Raw genomic sequence first — 18,769 nt, forward strand, 5'->3', positions numbered from 1 at the left:
TCAAATATAAACAATAAAATAAAATACACCCCAAAACAAAAACTTTTTTGACTGCTGAGGTGAACACTTCCCACACAGCTGTAACATAATACAAATCAATGTCCATGAAATAAAGCACATAAACAATAATGTCAACATTATTGGAAACATATCAGGTTGAAAACCTTCCTGCACTATTCACAACTGAAAGGCTTCTTTTCAGTGTGACATCTTTGGATGTGTCTATTTAAGCTACTCTGTCCAAACACTTTCTCACACTGGTGACAGTGGTAGGGTTTCTCTCCTGTATGTGTCATCTGGTGAAGTTTGAGATTAGAGATCTTCGGGCAGGTCCGAGATCCGAAATTACCCGGGATCTGACCCGGTCCGAGCCGGGTAACAGGGCCGTTTACGAGCAGTGAACCTCGGTGCGGTTCGGTGCCACTATAGTGTATACCCCGGTTCTCGGTTGTCAGACCTTGAGAACGGTGGTCCTTGATACCCAAATGGACCCGGCGATTGGCTGTTACATCAGTCAATCACCCCCGCAACCCCCTTTTTTCACCTCCGGTCAGTGCCATTGGCTGCCTTGCTGTGTCACATGACTTCAGGGAGTCCTTAAGCACAGATATAAAAAGCTAGATACCTCCCCCGCCGCTGCAGTTCATTGGCGCGACTGGTCAAACACCGCTGGCGGAAGTGTGGAACTGTGGAACTGCGGAAGGCACTCTGCCCCCTCCAAAGAGGGAGTCCTGACAGTCCTGCATCTGATTGGCCTACCGGGCTTCCCATTCTGTGTCGCACAGGGAAGCATCCTTCAGAATTCCGAAGAGCCCCGCCTCAGAATTCTGGAGGCTTGCATAGAGTAATTGGGAGGCTTGCCAGCTCTCTTTGACCAACGCCCCACACCGGAGGAGGTATCTAGCTTTTTATATCTGTGTCCTTCAGCACTAGTTTTAATGATAAACAAACCCCATATGCCTTCCGGTCCGCAATATTGACTGGAAAATATATATGTCCAGGGGCGAGCAGCCACGTATCCAACGGTAAGTGTACCTGTCACAGGTTCAATGAATAGGGTCCACGCCTCATACAGATGTCTTTCAGGTTTTTTAATGTCACAAAACTCCTCCAATCTCCTCCAACAGACATAGACACCATGACACCGTGAAAACTATAAAGAAAATAAACATACAGTACATTTGAGTCCATAATTATTGTGAAGCAGTCCTCTCTGATCAGTCCACACAGCTGCATTAATTATGGACTCAAATGTACTGTATGTTTATTTTCTTTATAGTTTTCACAGTGTCATGGTGTCTATGTCTGTTAGAGGAGATTGGAGGAGTTTTGTGACATTAAAAAACCTGAAAGACATCTGTATGAGGCGTGGACCCTATTCATTGAACCTGTGACAGCTACAGTGAAAACGTGTGCGCCTTTGAACCATGTGCAGAATCTGTAGCAATGTTAATATTTCTCTCTCTCTTTCTCTGTTTCTCTCTGGAGTTTTCTGTGTGGCTTCTCTCTGTAACTCTGCTTTGATCTGATCTGACAGGCTTCACTCTGACCAGGTGTAACTCCTTGCGCTAACTACCGTACACCCTCTAGATCACAGGCACATCAGTTTTACCTTCGATCCATGAAATATAAAACCATTTTAACATATTTATTTGTCGTTTTTAATACCAATTATTTATCATGAAATTACCTTTTAAATCCCAGTGTGTACATGACTTATAAACCAAACAAAACACATATTTATATTAATTAAGTCACTGTCTTGACCTCTGGGACAGTTACAGTAAGAAATACATCATATTTACAGCTCGTCATAATAAAGGTGACATTCAGTCATTTAGGATCTCGGCTCCGGTTCCGACATCTCTGCCCAGGTATCGGATCAAATCTTTCTGATAACAGGCGGTTCGGATCGGATCCATCAGGTCTCGGGGCTGCTCGGGTAACGGTTCTCAAATTCCAAATAACAGATGGGGCCATTTGGGTTCGGCTCCATTTGGGTTCAGGTAGTTAAAATCGGACCCGTGAAGACCTCTATTTGAGATGACTGCTCCAAGTGAACGTTTTCCCACACTGTTCACAGTGGTAAGGTTTCTCTCCTGTATGAGTTCTCTGATGCATAAGAAAGAAAAAAGAAAAAAGGTTTTGATATAACATGCAAGCTGTGTTGTATTACCAACTGATAATGTTCTAATATTAAAATCTTACACTAATTTCTTTGCATTGATCTAGACCTGGAGCCTATTTCAGAGGTTTGTTTCTTAATTAGCCTCACAATTTGATTATGTTTCAACTGTTAATCATTAACATTGTATTCTATGATTATAATTTTTTCATCAGTTACAGTTCACCTGAGAGAGTGTCTCCACTTGTCCTCCTATCTAGTAATGTTGACGGTGATCCTCTGGTCTTTGAACTGGCCCCACTTGTTCTTCTTTAATCTGTGGAACTTCGAGTTCCTCCTGGGCCAGACTGGAACTCATCTCCTGCTGTTCCTCTTTAACCTGGGGTGGTTCTGGTTTCACCTGGACCAAACTGGGAAAAGGCCAACATTGCATTATTCTCACAAGAATATAGATGTTTGATCATTGATTTTGTCCACATGGTTGTGGGGAAAGCTGACTTTCCTCAAAACCATGTCAGTCAGGCTGACATGAAATGCCATCTCTCAAGAACAGACCATTATATATATTACTGAGCTCGAGTTACAACTCGTAACAACTCATTAGAGGATCAACCTTTTCTTTGACGATGGCTAGCTAGATTGCAAAACGTCAGCCAGGAGAATCCACTAAATAAATCATCTGTGATTTACAACACTGTTTCCCAAATACTGGGTCGGGACCCATGTGTGGGTCGTGGACATGCCCATTTTTATGGGTCCCTTAATTTTTGGTTTCCTAAATTCCATTTTTAATTATCATTTCAAAACATTTTCAAAAAACATTCCTTCCCAAAAGAAGCTAAACATTTCATTATTACAAAAAAATAAGTAAATGATTTTTCTAATTTCATGAATAAAATAAAACAAAATAAAATACAAATGATCTCAGAAAAGAAATAGGCCTATTTAAGAAGTAGTGAAAATAGCCGATCTACAAGCTCACAGTGCACATTGTCTCTGTCTATGCCTGTCCATAAATATTAGGATATTCCAATAACCATATCTGTAGGCTATATTATATTTTTATTGTAGATTTAATTTTCTTTACTATATCTAGAACAATCAGTGGTAGGCAACAAACTGACTTTCCTCAAAACCATGCCAGTCAGGCTGGCTTCAAATGGCAGTATTGTATAATCCTAAACATCTAAAGCTTATCAAGGTGAAGGCTGGGCTCAGTGCCAGCAGGTCTGGGCCAGCATGAGTCAGGACTAGCAGGCTAGCAGCAGATCAGTGGAGCTCTAAATGTTTCATGGTGCAGTTTGTGGCGTCCTTACCTGTCACAAGAGCCACCACTGCCTGACTCTACTGCTCCTGTCCCAGTGCTGTCCATGGTCTCTGCAGGGTAGGAGGACCTCTCATCCTGCTGAGGTTTGGACCTGGAGGTTAAATCTTTCTCTTTACTTTTGGAGCCTTTGGGCCGGCCTGCCCCCTTCTTCTTGGACTTGTTGTCACCCTTCACTCCCAGCAATGAATGGCCCTCTGTACAGAAAACAACACACAATGCAATGAACACTACAACGATATATATATATATATGTGTATATATATATATATATATATATATATATATATATATATATATATATATATATATATACACATATATATATGTATATATATATATATATATATATATATATATATATATATATATATATATATATATATATATATATATATATACACATATATATATATATATATATATATATATATATATATATATATATTAGGGGTGCAACGATACACAAAATTCACGGTTCGATTTGGTTCGACATTTTGTTGTCACGGTTCGATATTTTTTTGATACAAAAATAAACATGTCCTTGATTTATAAATGTATTTTTATAAATACGTATTTCTTTGTTTTAACTTTGAAAAATACGGTACCCAACCTCTAGAGTAGTGGTTCTCCAAGTGGGCTCTGTGGACCCCTAGGGGTCCTTGAGGGGGTTCCAGGGGAATGTGGATGTGGAGTGGTATTGTATTGTATTGTTCGGTACAGGGTCATGCGGTTCGGTACACCCTCATATTGAACAGTTCGATATCGATACAAGTATTGTTGCACCCCTAATTATATAGGGGCGTTCACGCATGCGACTTTGCGCATGCGTGAACGCTGCGCCCCAAACGCTGAACGCTGAACCACGCCGCCAAAACAGCCCTGTTTTTATTATTTTTACTTGTCAATTTTAAGTTTTATCTTTAGAGATGGTAGTTTTAACTGTCAACATCTCATACATACAAAGATCGCAGCGATCGGTCACTTTTACACGCCTGTCTGGCTTCAGTTCACCCGCTACCGGCTGTCTGCTAGCCAGCCTAGCACCTTCAGCAGCAGTCTGACAGCTGCCAGCTAGCCTTCCTAGGCTAAATACACCACTACCACCGGATCCGACATCGCAAGACCGCCACCGGCTCTACACGATCTTATGCCGATCCAACTCACAGGCCCAGACTCTGGGCCTTGTTGGTAAGTCCCGTTCCCGACCGGTTCACTCCTCTCTGTGCCCCGGCCTCCGGGTTCTGCTACTGAGGTCTAACATCTATTGTGGGCACCCGTTGTGGTGCCCTCGCCATCTATTTTTCTTCCCCCAGCAACCACCACCACCATGGCACTCACCTTGACACCTGGCTGCGACGGTTGTCTCCACCTGAAGCAGAGAGTGTCCATGCTGGAGGGAAGAATCTCCACACTACACCAAATCCAGGATGATGAGCTGCTCCTGGACTCCTTATATTCCTTCTGCCATGATCCTGCTCCCCAAGCTACTGACTCCAGCGCCTCCATTGAACTGGACTCCACTGTCCCCGACACCGGTACCGACCGTCCACGTCCCCGGCCCTCCTGCCCGCGGGAGCTGGACGAAACCGTTACGGTAACGGTTCGCGCCGCTGATCCCGTTCTACCCCGCTGCTTTACCTCCAAGGCACGGGAGCTGGATACAACAGTCCCCGCCGCTGATCCTGCTCCTCGCCGCTGCCTCCTCTCCAATGCACGGGAGCTGGATACAACAGTCCCCGCCGCTGATCCTGCTCCTCGCCGCTGCCTCCTCTCCAATGCACGGGAGCTGGAGACAACAGTCCCTGCCGCGGGTCCAGTGGCCTCAGCGGCTGGGCTAAATCCAGCGGTCTCCGTCGTGGATGTCACCAGGCGAAAAATAAAACCATCAGCCAGCTCAACCCCCTGGACAGCGGTGTCCCGGGGCAGCGGCGGGAGGCTAGCCTCCCCCCCGCCTCTGCTCCCCCCGCTGCCCACCAGCAACATGTTTTCCATTCTGGATATGACTGATTTCCCCGCACTGAACTCGGGTTCGTCTTCCAACTGCCCGTTGTCCCGTCCATTGGTCCCGGTCAGCACGACCACAACCACCAAAGTCCAGAAAAGGCCTCGCCAGGATATTTTAAAAGCTGCGGTAAAACGCCGCTCGGTAAATCCCACAGGCTCTGGGCAGCCTTCACTGAAGAAGCCCACCCCCGTTACACTGTCCAACACTTGGAAATGGCCTGGAAATAGGCCACTGCAGAATCCCACAATGAACCCCATCACACCAACACAATCCCCGAACGCCCGGCATGTATCCACTCCACAGCCTCTCCTGGTGATTACACCCACCACGGCAGTTATCGGCGATTCCATCGTAAAACATGTTAGATTCCGTAATGCTATAACGCACTGTTTCCCCGGAGCCACCACCGCTCAACTCCGCGACAAACTCCCCGGTCTGCTGGCTTCACTCCCGTCCACCGTCACACGCATCATTTTCCACTCCGGTACAAATGATCGCCACTCTGAAAACACACGGATCCAATTCCAACTCGTTTTTAATATCCTCAGCAGCTGTGGAAAGTCAATTTACATATCCGGTCCATTGCCCACAATAGGTCGCGGGGATGCTTGTTTTAGCAGATTGTCCGCTCTGCATTATTGGCTCCAGTTCGCTTGTCACTCCTACAATTTATATTATATCCCCAACTTTCCTCTGTTCTGTAATCACGCACATTTCTTTGCCCCCGACGGCCTACACCTAAATCATTTTGGATGCCAAATACTAACGCACAACCTACGAAGCTCCGTAGCATCACAAACACTTCCTCAAACAAAGCATGCCGATTGACCACCTCCGGTCAACATTCTAGCAACCACTCTGTCGCCCCCTGGCGGCCCGGCAGTCTTTCTACCCCCATCTCCACAATAATACCATTGACTATTAGCCTATTTGATGTACCCACATACAACTCAATTCCTGTCCATATTTCCAACAGGAATATTACAAAACCCCACTGTTTCCCCTCCCATCCATCTTTACTGTCTTTCACAACACACGCAAAGCAACGTGGTGTAGTCCCTCAAAATCTCTCCACACTGGTGAGGGAGCCCCTTGTCCCTAATAAACTCATCACAGTAAAAATGTCCCTGTATAATACAAGATCTCTAACAAATAAAACTGGTCATCTAAAGGACCTTCTCACTGACCATAGCCTGGATTTTTTATTTTTGACGGAAACATGGCTCCACGTAGATGAGTTGGCCCCACTTGTTGAACTCTGCCCTGAGAATTACAGCTTTCTGAGCTCACCTAGATCCTCTGGACGTTCTGGCTACGGGGGTCTAGCTGCCGTGTTCAAAAATAGCTTTAAATTCCATCAAATAAATATTGATCAGTTCCCAAGCTTTGAGGCGCAAGTTATAAAATTGGACTCTGTTAATCCACTCTTAATAGCACTCATATACCGGCCACCAAAGTACCACAAGGACTTCATAAATCAATTTGCATCATTTCTCACTAACACTATAACTAACTTTGATCAAGCTCTGATCCTGGGGGACCTGAACATTCATGTTTGTTGCCCCTCTAAACCCCTTGTCACTGATTTCATGCATTTAATCGATTCCTTTAACCTTTCAATCCTCAACACCGGTCCCACTCACAGGCTGGGCCATACCCTAGACCTTGTTTTATCATTTGGCCTCAATGTCAACATAATTGAAGTCTTAGCTCCCTGTTTATCAGACCATAGCAATATTCTATTTAATACAGTTCTACCACAACCCCCTCCAAAACCACAACTTCCCACTCGCTACTCTCGTTTCATTAACCCACTGACTGCCAATAATTTCTCAGAGGCCCTCATAGCTGCTCCAAGCATCCGCTTTATAGAGGCCCCTCCCCCATCTATCAGCACTGAGGAACTCACCTCCCTTTTCAATTCCACCTGCACAACTATCCTGGACACCATTGCACCACTTAAATTCAGTAAACCTAAGCCTAAAGGCTGTCCCTGGCTGAATGACAACACCAGAGCCCTGAGGAGGGAATGCAGAAAATCCGAAAGAAGATGGAAAAAAGACAAGCTCCAGATTTCATTTGAAATGCTAAGAAACAACCGCCTCAAATATCAGGACTCACTTAACAAAGCAAGATCAAAATACTTTTCTAATCTAATCTCCAATAACTCCCATAACCCACAGATCCTCTTCAAAACTATAAACTCTGTCATTCACCCTCTCACCAGTACAATCCCGGACCTGTCATTATCAAAGTGCATTGATTTTCAAAATTTTTTCATTAGTAAAGTCACCACCATCAGAAATAACATGCCCCTTCTCGCACCGAACACAAACAATCCAATGCTCTGCACATCCAAATTAGACAGCTTCCTCCCAATTACACTCCCAACCCTAATCAAAATCATCTCCACTATGAAAACTACTTCTTGTCCACTTGACATCATTCCCTCGACACTCCTGAAGGAGGTTGTTAACACAACCGGGCCCAGTATTCTAAGCATTATCAACAGCTCCCTGGCCACTGGTACCGTTCCATCTTGTTTTAAACAAGCCGTAGTCCAGCCCCTTCTCAAGAAAACAAATACAGACCCCTCCCTTCCCAGTAATTATAGGCCTATTTCCAAATTACCCTTCATATCCAAAGTACTCGAAAAGGTCATCCTCAGTCAACTCATCCCCTACCTACTCCACAACAATATCACAGAAACATTTCAGTCCGGATTCAAAGCCAACCACAGTACAGAGTCCGCACTATTAATGGTCCATAATGACCTTCTCCGCACCACTGATCTTGGCAACTGTGCCATCCTGTTACTTTTAGATCTTAGTGCAGCATTCGACACAGTCGATCATGACATTTTACTCCAGCGTCTCCAGCAAAATGCTGGTATTGACAGCACAGCGCTGAGCTGGTTCACCTCCTACCTCAGTGACAGAACCTTTACTGTTAACATTGGCAACTTCTCCTCCCCCCCCGCCTGTCTCTCCTGCGGGGTCCCTCAGGGATCAATCCTGGGCCCCATTTTATTTTCCATTTATATGCTCCCCCTAGGCCAAATATTCCGCAAATACAATATATCATTTCACTGCTACGCCGATGACACACAGATCTACCTCCCCCTGACACCAAATAATCATTCACAACTCGACAACCTGAGAAGCTGCCTTACAGACATCAAATGCTGGATGGCAAACAACTTCCTTCAACTCAATGATTCAAAATCTGAAATAATCCTATTTGGCCCCCCAGACTCCATCACACAGATTCAGAACGACCTAGGCAACCTATCCGGCCTCGTTAAGCCCCATGCCAAGAATCTGGGCGTCCCCTTTGATTCCGATTTCAAGTTCGATAAACAGATAAACGCAGTAGTTAAATCCAGCTTCTTTCACCTCCGCTCCATATCAAAAATTAAGTCATTTCTCTCCACCCATAACCTCGAAATTGTCATACACGCCCTCATAACATCCCGGTTAGACTACTGTAACTCACTCTACACAGGAATCAGTCAGTCAGCCCTATCTCGTCTCCAACTCATTCAAAATTCAGCAGCCAGGCTCTTGACCGGCACCAAGAAAAGAGACCACATCACCCCCGTCCTAGCCTCCCTGCACTGGCTACCAGTCCAATTTAGAATTAAATTTCTCTCCTGTTTGTATACAAAGCCCTACATGGACTTGCCCCCGCTTATATTACTGGCCTTATAAACCACCCCCCCACCACCAGATGGCACCTAAGGTCAACTGACCTAGGTCTATTAGATGTCCCACCATCCAACCTGACTCGTAGAGGTGACCGCGCCTTTTCCGTCGCTGCTCCGAAGCTTTGGAACAGCATTCCACTCCATATTAGATCTGCCCCCTCCATTGACTCTTTTAAATCCAGGCTCAAAACCCTGTTTTACTCACAAGCTTTTGAATCCCCCTGACACATTTTATCTGTTTTTATCGCATTGTTTTAGTTTACTACATTGTAATTGTGTTTATTGCTTCTATTGTTATACCTTGAGATGTTTTCTTTACTGTATTACCTGAATGATGAAATGTCTGTATAGCACTTTGGTACGATGAAAGTTGTTTTTAAATGTGCTCTATAAATAAACGTGATTTGATTTGATTTGATATACACACGTTTCCGTGGGAGTTTACTGGAGACTATCAGGACCAAACTTCCGGGTTTAACAGCAGACATACAAGCTCACGTCGCGTCGCAGATGCAACCCGTTGTGAGCTTGTAAATCGGCGCCGGAAGCTCGGTACAGACGTCTGCGCAATGCACAATGGGGCGTTGGAAACTCGTGGATATGTATCACTTAAACCCTGTTTAATGTCAATGTTATCAAAAATAACAACAATAATAATACATGTTTGTTATCTCTCTTACCGTCACTTTGCGCCCCCTGCAGTTCAGCGGTGGAGGTTCTGCTCTTCTTTTTAACAGGCTCTCCATCAGAGGAGGACTGTTGCTGCTTCTTGTCTGCTTCTAGAAACACACATGAAAATGTATATTTTATGTAAATAATGTGTGTGTGTGTGTGTGTGTGAGAGAGTGTGTGTATGTATATATATATATATATATATATATATATATATATATATATATATATATATATATATATATGGAAATGCATATCATTTGGAGACTTGGGTAAATAAATGACATATTGGGAATAGTATACATGTTAGGGGGTACAGTACAGGGTATAATGAGCAACATATTAATTGTGTTGATTTAATGTGGTTTAAATGCTGTCGGCCATAAACCTTGTATCTCCATACAGTATCACATCTGTTAGACTGTTTTGACCTGTTCATAACATGTTGTATGACACAGTGTCACAATAAAGTAAGAGTAGCACTCTATCTTACCATGTTATACCATGTTGGATCTGTTAGATAGTTTTGCCTTATTTTATTCTTCTGCCTAGTGTGAGCCAATAAGGGAAGGGTATCAACGTCATGGGATTTCCACGTTTGGCAAGCAAAATCCCGGGATGTATTGGCAGAATCGCGGAAAGCTTAGAATGTTTGACGTTTCCATTTAAAATGTTAACTAGATTGGTGGTTGTTGCAATTAACTGCACTACTACTTTACCATATGTTAGACTATGATGAAATAAACCCATAAAATGTAATTGTACGTTCTGTAATGTAATTCCATTGGTGAAAGCTGTGTTGTTGACCTGGAGAAGCAAAGGTGCATTTGGCCAAGCCCTGAAATTCCCATATATGTCTGTCTCAAAGAATACCATGTTCTATGACACAGTGTGACATAACATTGAGAGCATTTTCAAATAGATACAGATAGTGCTATATTGTTACCTGTGTGGGTCCTCATGTGCCTCTTCAGCGAGACCATTTGAGTAAAGCCTTTGTCACAAACTGTACAAGTGAAGGGCTTTTCTCCTGTATGAGTCCTCATGTGTTTCTTCAGATCACACATCTCAGTAAAGCCTTTGGCACAAACTGTACAAACATAGGGTTTTTCCCCTGTATGAGTCCTAATGTGTGTCTTCAGATTACCCTTTGTAGCAAAGCCTTTCGCACAAACTGTACAAGCAAAGGGTTTTTCTCCTGCATGAGATATCATGTGTTTCTTCATATTATTCATTCGAGAAAAGCCTTTGGCACAAACTGTACAAGAAAAGGGTTTTTCTCCGGTATGAAATCTCATGTGTGTATTCAAACTACCCTTTTGAGAAAACCCTTTGTCACAAATTGTACAAGAAAAGGGCTTTTCTCCTGTATGAGATCTCATGTGTCTCTTCAGATGTTGCATTAGAGCAAAGCCTTTAGCACAAATTGTACAAAGAAACGGCTTTTCCCCTGTATGAGATGTCATGTGAGCCTTCAGCACATCCGTTCTAGCAAAGCCTTTTGCACAAACTGTACAAGTGAAGGGTTTGTCTCCTGTGTGAGATCTCATGTGTTTCTTCAGACCACTTATGTCAGTAAAGCCTTTGGCACAAACTGTACAAGAAAAGGGTTTTTCTCCTGTATGAAATCTCATGTGTGTATTCAAATAACCCTTTTGAGAAAAGCCTTTGGCACAAATTGTACAAGAAAAGGGCCTTTCTCCTGTATGAGATCTCATGTGTGCCTTCAGTTGTGCCATTTGAGCAAAGCCTTTAGCACAAATTGTACAAGAAAGGGGTTTTTCTCCTGTATGAGATCTCATGTGTATCTTCAGATGATGCGTATGAGCAAAGCCTTTGGCACATACTGTACAAGTGAAGGGCTTTTCCCCTGTATGAGATCTCATGTGAAACTTCAGATGTTGCATGTGAGCAAAGCCTTTGGCACAAATTGTACAAAGAAACGGCTTTTCCCCTGTATGAGTTGTCATGTGTCTCTTCAGATTACACGTTTGATTAAAGCCTTTGGCACAAATTGTACAAAGAAACGGCTTTTCCCCTGTATGAGATCTCATGTGTATCTTCACATATGCCATTTGACCAAAGCCTTTGCCACACTCTTTGCAATGAAAGCTTCTCTTTCCTGTCACACTCCTCATGACTGAAGTTTGTTTTGATGATTTCAGGTCCTGGGACAGCTTGTTGCTCACATGTTGTGCCTTGACTGATTTCAGTTTGTTTAAAGCTGACTGGCCTTCCCTGGTCTCCTTCCACTCATCACTGTCTTCAGTGTCAGATTCAGAACAGTGTGAAGAGAGGAGCTGGTCATCACTGTCTTCAGTGTCAGATTCAGAACAGTGTGAAGAGAGGAGCTGGTCATCACTAGTTGGTTGTGATGCTCCACTGTCCTCTACATCAGCTTGTGTTTTCATGTGTTCAGCTGAGGTGCTGGCTAGAGGCTCTGTCTCTCTGTTTACATCGTCATCTTCATGTTTCACTGCTAGTAATGTCAACGTTGACCCAGCAGCCTCCTCTGGTCTTTGAAGCAGCTCCTGCTGTTCCTCTTTAATGTGTGGAGGCTCTGGTTCCTCCTGGACCAGACCAGGATTCTTCTCCTCCTCCTCTTTACATGCAGGGAGGTGCAGGAAGTCTAGACAAAAGATACATGAAATAAACCAGAGTGTTTGAACTTGAACATTTTCCATACAATGTTTAGTTGGTTCTACAGCTGGCATTATTTTGGTCAAAGGTTTCATTCTAGTGAGAGTTGAGATACACCGGCTACTTTGCAACTCCTTACTGTTGGTCATTCGAAATTTTAAGCAACCGTCCTCAAAATACTGTATAGCATGTAGCTTGTAGATCTGCTACTATGTATGAAAATATGATTCTCTAAATACAGACTTCTATATGTAGTAGTCAGTTGAGACATCAAGTTAATAAAATATAAAACACAACATACCCATCCTGTACAACTTTACTACAGGTTGTTAATAAAACACTACATACCTATTCTGTACAACTTTACTACAGGTTGTTAATAAAACACTACATACCTATCCTGTACAACTTTACTACAGGTTGCATCCTTGCATCAAACGGTCCATGTCTCGGGTCCATCTCCTGCTGTTCCTCTTTAATCTGTGGAGGTTCTGGTTTCACCTGGACCAGACTGGGACTCCTCTCCTGCTGTTCAGAGGAATCCTCCTCTTTACACACAGAAAGGACAGTGAGGTCTAGAAGGAGGAAAGTGAAAATCAGGGTAGAGCACTCAATAATTATTTTGGAAAGAATTTGTCATCAGAAACAAAGAAGTGTGTTTTTGATTGATCCAGCATAGTTAAAATGGAGTTGGAGTTACAATGTATGGGGCGTGTCTAATATCAACTATCTAAATACTGAATCGAGCAACTTAAAAATTGTCTGGGGTGCTCCCATATCTCTGGGGTGCTCAAATATCCCTTTAAAATGTAGGCCTATTTATTAATGCACAATATACTGTAGGCCTATATCAATCAGTTTTAATCAAAATGTACTTGCATAATGGGGAGAATTTTGTGTTGTCATAATTATGCATTTACCTTGCAGTCACCTCTGCAATTTAATTAGTTCATGAGTTCATAATTAATCCCACTTTATAGGCATTTAAGTTCCCCAGCAGGCATCGTGGACAGAAACTGAAAATAAAATGATGACTTTCCAAAACGTATTTTTCCTAAACCTTCATTATTTATTTGCATACCCAATAGTACAGTATACTATTGGATTAATTACAAACAGACCACTTAGTGTGGTACGATGCGTCCAAAAAACAGCTCCCGTAGGATTTTTGTGCTAAAATTGATTTTTTTGCAGATCCTGGTTCTATAGAGTCCAAACTATGAGAAAATGGTGAGTGTCAACTTTTCCGGACCCCCACCCCCTTTCTGGGGGTCATCTAGTTTGGGACCTCCCAGAACAGTACCAGTACCAAAAGTACACTTTTGAAGCAGTCAGAATAAGCTTTCTGACTTTTGGTTGGGGTCTTTCCTCACCTGGGACCCCCCAGATGGACCCCTGAGCCTATCTCAGTACTCGCTCTGCTCCTGGCTCCAGAACAATGTCATATTAGATCATAATTGAAGCATAAAAGTTATTTTTTTTAAACAAAAAAGTAGTAATAAATACTAGGGGTCTTCCACAGGGGCTTCGGGACCCCTAGGGGTCCTCGGAGTTACTACCTAGTGTGATAAGTGTACTTCTAAGGATTTCTTTGCTAAAATGTATTTTGTTACTGCTTTGGCTTTTATAGGGACCAAATTGTCAGAAAATGATGGGTGTCAGATTTTCCTGACCCCTGCCCCCTTTCTGGGGGGTCATCTAGTTTAGGACCTCGCAGAACAGTATGTCAGCCAGATAATGTCCAATTTCTTAATATTATAGTTGTTTTGAAGGTTTTAAAACATTCTAAGTTCATATATTGCACTTTTGAAGCAGCCAGAATAATCTTTATGACTTTTGGTGGGGGTCTCTCCTCACCTGGGACCCCCCGGAATGACCCCTGAGCCTATCTCAGTACAGTCCTTGCTCTGATTCTGTGTCGAATTAGATCATAATTGAAGCATAAAAGCTTTTGTACCTGTACCTGGGCTCTGTACCTGACAACAAAAATGAGTAGCTAATACCAGGGGTCTTCCACAGGGTCCGGGACCCCCAGGTGTCCTCAGAGTTACTACAGGGGGCCAGCCAAAAGGCTGTTTCAGTTTTGGCCCTATTCTTGCAAGAATAATATTAGAAACTGTTAGTTTTATGTATCCTGGGTTTGTGTAGTGTACTTGATGGTTTATTAGTATTCTCAGTATTATTAACTAGTAAGATGCCTCAGGGCGCCAATTCTTTGCCATCTGGCCAGTGATGTATATCGGACCCCTGGTACCCATATATGGAGATCCATGTGTATATGGAGATATGCTGTGAGAGCCCAAACATGCTTACTCAGTTATTTGTTATGTGAAAGTCCATGACAACTGACAACATACCCTTTTCTTTTTCTTACTTCTTTGTAACTTGTAACCTTAAACTGTTGTGCTGACTCTGGGCAACTGAATTTCCCCCGTGGGATAATAAAGGTATCTATCTATCTATTATGTTAGTGTGGTATGTGGCAGATGTGGCCTCCATATATGGGCATTCCCATATGAAGTCCTGTTGGATATGGGCTTAATATTGAAGACATCAGGGAACTCCATATATGGACCTTGTCATATATCTTGAATGTATGACCTCAGCATCAAAGGCTGGATTGGGGTATGTTCCTGTGACAAACTATTATCATGTCCACTGTCCAGGGGTAGTTAATGTACCTCAAGCAGCCTCAAAGAAATAGACTCCTGCCCTATGAGCCTCAGGGCTGGGCAAGGCTTACTTATTTCCATCAACATTGGAGTCATTGGAACACTTTGGTCCAACAACCCTGCATCTGTGATAATGCAGGGTAATGGGATGGGATTTCAGTCAAATAACTTGGAGCTGCACTGCTACCACATATCATCCATGCCAACTACATCACAATGCAGTATAAATGATACCTGACAAATTGCCCTATGAGCTTCCACCAATTGATGAAAATGGATGGAATTCAGAGAGTGGAGGGTATTTCTAGTCAGATGTCTTGGCTGGGGTGACAAGAGATGTGCCCCCCTTTAGTAACTCTGAGGACACCTGGGGGTCCCAGACCCCCTGTGGAAGACCCCTGGTATTTGCTACTCATTTTTGTTGTCAGAGAGCCCAGCTACAAAAAAAAGCTTTTATGCTTCAATTATGATCTAATTTGTCACTGTTCTGGAGCAGAGCAAGGACTGTAATGAGTACCGAGATAGGCTCAGGGGTCATTCCGGGGGTCCCAGGTGAGAAAAGACAACCACCAAAAGTCAGAAAGGTTATTTTGGCTGCTTCAAAAGTGCGATATAATATATTATATACTATGGATTTTAAAACCTTCAAAACAACACTGGACATTATCTGGCTGGCATACTGTTCTGCAAGGTCCTAAATGGATGACCCCCCAGAAAAGGGGCAGGGGTCAGGTAAATCTGACACCCATCATTTTCTGACAGTTTGGTCCCTATAAAAGCCAAAGCAGTAAAAAAAAAATGTTCAGCTAAAAGAAATCACAAGAACTACACTGTGTAGTAACTCTGAGGACCCACTAGGGGTCCCGAAGCCCCTGTGGAAGACCCCTGGTGTTTGCTACAACTAATTTTTTTGTTTTCAGAGCACAGCTACAAAAACATTTATTCAATTATGATCTAATATGACATTGTTCTGGAGCAGGAGCAGAGTGAGTACTGAGATAGGCTCAGGGGTCCATCTGGGGGGTCCCAGGTGAGGAAAGACCCCAACCAAAAGTCAGAAAGCTTATTCTGAGTTCTGACTGCTTCAAAATGTAATAAATGAACTGAAAATTGGACATTAACTGGCTGGCGTACTGTTCTGGGAGGTCCCAAACTAGATGACCCCCAGAAAGGGGGTGGGGGTCCGGAAAAGTTGACACCCATCATTTTCTCATAGTTTGGACTCTATAGAACCAGGATCTGCAAAAAAAATAAAATGTAGCACAAAAATCCTACGGAAGTACACATCGTACCACACTAACTATACAGATATTCTGTGCATGTTATTGTAAGATAGATACCTTTATTGATCCCACAGTTGTCTGCATCAATGTGACGCTGCATGTAGTCATAACAGGCATCTCCAACATCTCTGACATCCATCAAGTTGGCTCCTTCTAGCAGGGCCTGGAACAGATAAGCAACACATATGTTCTTTAAACACTGATGTAGGACAGAAATGGAGACCATAAATAAAGTTTATGATGATAAAACATTACCTGCACATTAGCTGTGGAGATGGACACCTCTGAAGTGTAGGCAAAGCTCAGCAACATGTCGACCACCTCAGGTTCCACTCCATCCATGTTAACCCTTTCCTGTGTGGACTCCACCATGGCAGTTGTAAACATGGCCTGTGTGGGTTAGAGAGATTGAACATTTGGCTTGCAGTGTTCATGGTTTAGGAAGGCCTTTCTTATTTCTTATTCATGTCAACAATAAATCTGTCTTTACCAGTGGTTCACAAACATGACGAAGAACACTGGTGTGACTTGGGATTTGTATTATTGCAACACACTGTATATAACTCTACAAGAAGTTATACATTGTATTTTAATGTAGTATATCAATAGAGGCAAATTCTACAATTTGTTTTCAAAAACAGCAAAAATAGCAGATCTACAACATCACTTGCCATATTGTGTTGTGCTTGTAGATTGTCCATTTCTTTATTTCTTGGACTTATTATTATATATTTTTTTCCCAGTAATAAATAAAACTAAATATTTACAGATTGGCAAGAGTAATAAAACATTATTATAAAGGCTATTTTTGCAGGTGTTGCCTTAAGATTTTAACTTGCTCTTTGGCCTTGGACACAAAAGGTTTGGAAAGAACAGGTTATAGAACATTATTCAGTTCATATGATAGCCACTAGGTTATAGAACAATATTCAGTTCATATGATAACCACTAGGTTATAGAACAATATTCAGTTCATATGAAAACCACTAGGTTATAGAACAATATGTAACACCAACGCCAGGAGACGTCACATAATTGTCAGTACAGTAAGTGTTGGGGCACAACTGTTTGCCCCAACAACACTGCATCATGAGAAACCAGCATTCCTTTGCAAAACATTGTTGGTACATTCTCCCACTTGTCTGTAGACTTAAGGAGATGGGGGAGGAAGCACATTCCTTTTCTCTCTCCCTCTCAGAGCTCCGTGATCAATACCGCATCTTCCCCCCCCCCCCCCCCCCGTGTCACGATTGTGTAAACAGACCTGCGTCGCTTTCCTGGCCAAAACGGACACTTCAAAGCAGGTTTATGGCCTACCAACACAAGGGGGGTGAAAAGCCCCTTTTAAACTTTCGAACTCTGCTGGAACTGCATTTTCTAAGACAAAGGAAAGTGTTAATGTTTTATCTGAGCGCGCGAAAAACAAGGGAGGGACCAGCCTTGTTCACTCCAATATAGTGTCTGCCCGAGCAGAAATCTAGGCTTCCTACATCCACCAGGAAAGGAGAAGAGGTGTTCTCAGCTCTCCTCCGCCCAGCGCCCCCAGCGCGCTCGGCCGCGCGTCCGCGCTGCCGTCTTGGAAACACTAAACTGTCTTTGGAAAACTGAACTGAATAGAATTTAAAATGCAGAGCGTTCGCCCGGTTTGAAGCACCGCGGCATATTAACGCTTAGCCTAATTTTTGAATAGGAGGCTTAATTACATTGCACATTACATCCTTTTTAACTTCATTAGTTTTGCAGCTAAACCAAGTTATTTTCCTTTCTTTCCCTGTACCAAAGGTGAGCTATCCAATGCAAATGCACTTGTCATGTGTCGCAATATGATAGAATTGTTGTCGGCAAAAGCCTTTTGCAGATTTGTTTGCTCACTATAAAGGGACAAACCTCACGCTATTTTTCAACTCTTTGGTTTGAATAGTTCAATGGAACCTTTCCTTTTCTTTAGGCTACTAATGAGACAGTCTTGGCTCTATTTGTTATAATCCTCCTATAACTATTCTCATACTCTGAGAGCCTATAGCCTACAGTAGATCTAGTCTACATACTTTGTTTTATTAGAGAGACGTGTGCGCCCTGAGATATAAGCTTAATTAATTGAGCCGCGATATGCACCCAGACAGAGACGATCGCCGTCACTTTTAATATCTCAGGGCGTCACATGATTCTCGCTCTCTCTTTTCTTTCATTGTGCATGATATAAAGGGGCAGGTTTGATAGTATTCTAGTGTGTGTGAGACTACGCAAGGATAATGCTTTTGGAATCTGAAGTGATGTAGTTCGACCGGCGCATAATGTTTGTAGCGGACCCCACCGAAATATGGTCAAGACTTGAACTG

The 18,769-nt window shown here is 42.9% G+C and overlaps 1 protein-coding gene across 1 annotated transcript; it reads right to left on the minus strand.

Moving 5' to 3' along the window:
* Positions 1-2,381: 2,381 nt before the first annotated feature.
* On the minus strand, positions 2,382-16,772 carry LOC308297245 (uncharacterized protein; the record flags this gene model as incomplete). The annotated part of the gene is made up of 6 exons (XM_080740660.1): positions 2,382-2,535; positions 3,442-3,646; positions 9,844-9,942; positions 10,782-10,925; positions 16,488-16,593; positions 16,686-16,772. The coding sequence occupies 6 exons, from the start codon at positions 16,770-16,772 to the stop codon at positions 2,382-2,384; spliced, it is 795 nt and encodes a 264-aa protein (XP_080596786.1).
* Positions 16,773-18,769: the final 1,997 nt, after the last annotated feature.

This window comes from Nannobrachium achirus (assembly GCF_963921795.1).
Source record: "Nannobrachium achirus genome assembly, chromosome: 1".
NCBI lineage: Eukaryota > Metazoa > Chordata > Actinopteri > Myctophiformes > Myctophidae > Nannobrachium > Nannobrachium achirus.